Genomic DNA, 2,081 nt, shown 5'->3' on the forward strand with positions numbered 1-2,081 from the left:
GGGCTTCGTTGGTGGAGAGATGGCTAGCCCAACCACGATGGGCTTCGCTGGTGGAGAGATGGCTAGGTCAACCACGACGGGCTTCACTGTTGGAGAGACGGGCAGCTCAACCACGACGGGCTCCACTGGTGGAGAGACGGGCAGCTCAACCACGATGGGCTCCACTGGTGGAGAGATGGGCAGATCAACCATGATGGGCTTCACTGGTGGAGAGATGGGCAGCTCAGCTACAATGGGCTCCACTGGAGGTGGAGGGAAGAAATCCTGGGCCCTTTGGCATCTCCTTGGTGTAGGTGAAGGGTAGTCATCCGATAGGGCGGGAGGAGGCTGAGTAGTTCTGGCCTGTGGAACTGAAGTTTCCATGTCTTTCTCTCTTTTTCTATGTCGCTGTGTCAGACCCTTCAGTGGATTATTTTTCCACTGTGGTGGAGCAAAGTGGGAAAGGACATCAACAAATCTAATTGCATTTGTCACATGCACCGAATACAACAATTTAGACCTTACCGTAAAATGCTTACTCACAATGAAGCTTTAAGAAAATAAGAGTTAAGAAAATGTTTACTAAATAAGCTAAAGTAAAAACAAAAAGCCCATATTCAGAGGGGTTGGGTTAAATGATGAAGACACATTTCAGTTGAATGCATTCAGATGTACAACTGACTAGGTATCCCCCAATTACCTTTCCCTAGAAACATGAGAATTGCCGATTGCAGTTAAAATAGGACCATGATTTACAAATCGAAAGGGATAGTTTGGAGTGAGTAGACTACCTCAAATCTCTGAAGCGACTCAGCTTCCACTGGAGCGATAGGCAGCTCAATCACAATGGACTTCACTGGTGGAGAGATGGGCAGCTCAACCACAATGGGCTTCACTGGTGGAGAGATGGACAGGTCCACCATTATAGGTTTCACTGGTGGAGAGATGGGCAGCTCAACCACGATGGGCTCCAATGGTGGAGAGATGGGCAGCTCAACCACGATGGGCTTCAATGGTGGAGAGATTGGAAGCTCAATCACAATGGGCTTCACTGGTGGAGAGATTGGCAGGTCAACCACTATGGGCTTCACTGGTGGAGAGATTGGCAGCTCAATCACAATGGGCTTCACTGGTGGAGAGATTGGCGGCTCAACCACAATGGGCTTCACTGGTGGAGAGATTGGCAGCTCAACCACAATGGGCTTCATTGGTAGAGAAATGGGCGGCTCAACCATGATGGGTTTCACTGATGGAGAGATGGGCAGCTCAACCACAATGGGCTTCACTGGTGGAGAAATGTGCAGCTCGACCACGTTGGGCTTCACTGGTGGAGAGATTGGCCATTCAACCACGCTGGGCTTCACTGGTGGAGAAATGGGCAGCTCAACCACAATGGGCTTCACTGGTGGAGAGATGGGCAGCTCAACCACGATGGGCTTCACTGGTGGAGAGATGGGCAGCTCAACCATGATGGGCTACACTGGTGTTGAAATGGGCAGCTCAACCACAATGGGCTCCACTGGTGGAGAGATGGGCAGCTCAACCACGATGGGCTTCACTGGTGGAGAGATCGGTGGATCAACCACGATGGGCTCCACTGGTGGAGAGATGGGACGCTCGACCACGGTGGGCTTCACTGAAGGAAAGATGGGCTATATATAGTGGTATAGAAACAGAAAGTTAGTCCAGAAACAACACAAATAAATGACCATGTAATTGACACATTCACTGATGGAGAGATGGGCAGCTCAACCCCAATGGGCTCCACTGGTGGAGAGATGGGCAGCTCAACCACAATGGGCTTCACTGGTGGAGAGATGGGCAGCTCAACCACGATGGGCTTCACTGGTGATGAGATCGGCAGCTCCAACACGGTGAGCGTCACTGGTGGAACGATGCGCAGCTCGACCACGTTGGGCTTCACTGGTGGAGAGATTGGCCATTCAACCACGCTGGGATTCACTGGTGGAGAAATGGGCAGCTCAACCATGATGGGTTTCACTGATGGAGAGAAGGGCAGCTCAACCACAATGGGCTCCACTGGTGGAGAGATGGGCAGCTCAACCACAATGGGCTTCACTGGTGGAGAGATGGGCAGCTCA

The 2,081-nt window shown here is 51.5% G+C and overlaps 1 protein-coding gene across 1 annotated transcript; it reads left to right on the forward strand.

Annotated features, from left to right (window-relative positions):
- Positions 1-942: 942 nt before the first annotated feature.
- LOC139532927 (uncharacterized transmembrane protein DDB_G0289901-like) lies at positions 943-1,641 on the forward strand. The gene has a single exon (XM_071331083.1). The coding sequence runs from the start codon at positions 943-945 to the stop codon at positions 1,639-1,641; it is 699 nt and encodes a 232-aa protein (XP_071187184.1).
- Positions 1,642-2,081: the final 440 nt, after the last annotated feature.

This window comes from Salvelinus alpinus, chromosome 10 (assembly GCF_045679555.1).
Source record: "Salvelinus alpinus chromosome 10, SLU_Salpinus.1, whole genome shotgun sequence".
NCBI lineage: Eukaryota > Metazoa > Chordata > Actinopteri > Salmoniformes > Salmonidae > Salvelinus > Salvelinus alpinus.

What these genes read in the sequence shown, in the direction of transcription:
- LOC139532927 (XM_071331083.1), top strand. Translation starts at nt 943, where the DNA reads ATGGGCTCCAATGGTGGAGAGATGGGCAGCTCAACCACGATGGGCTTC.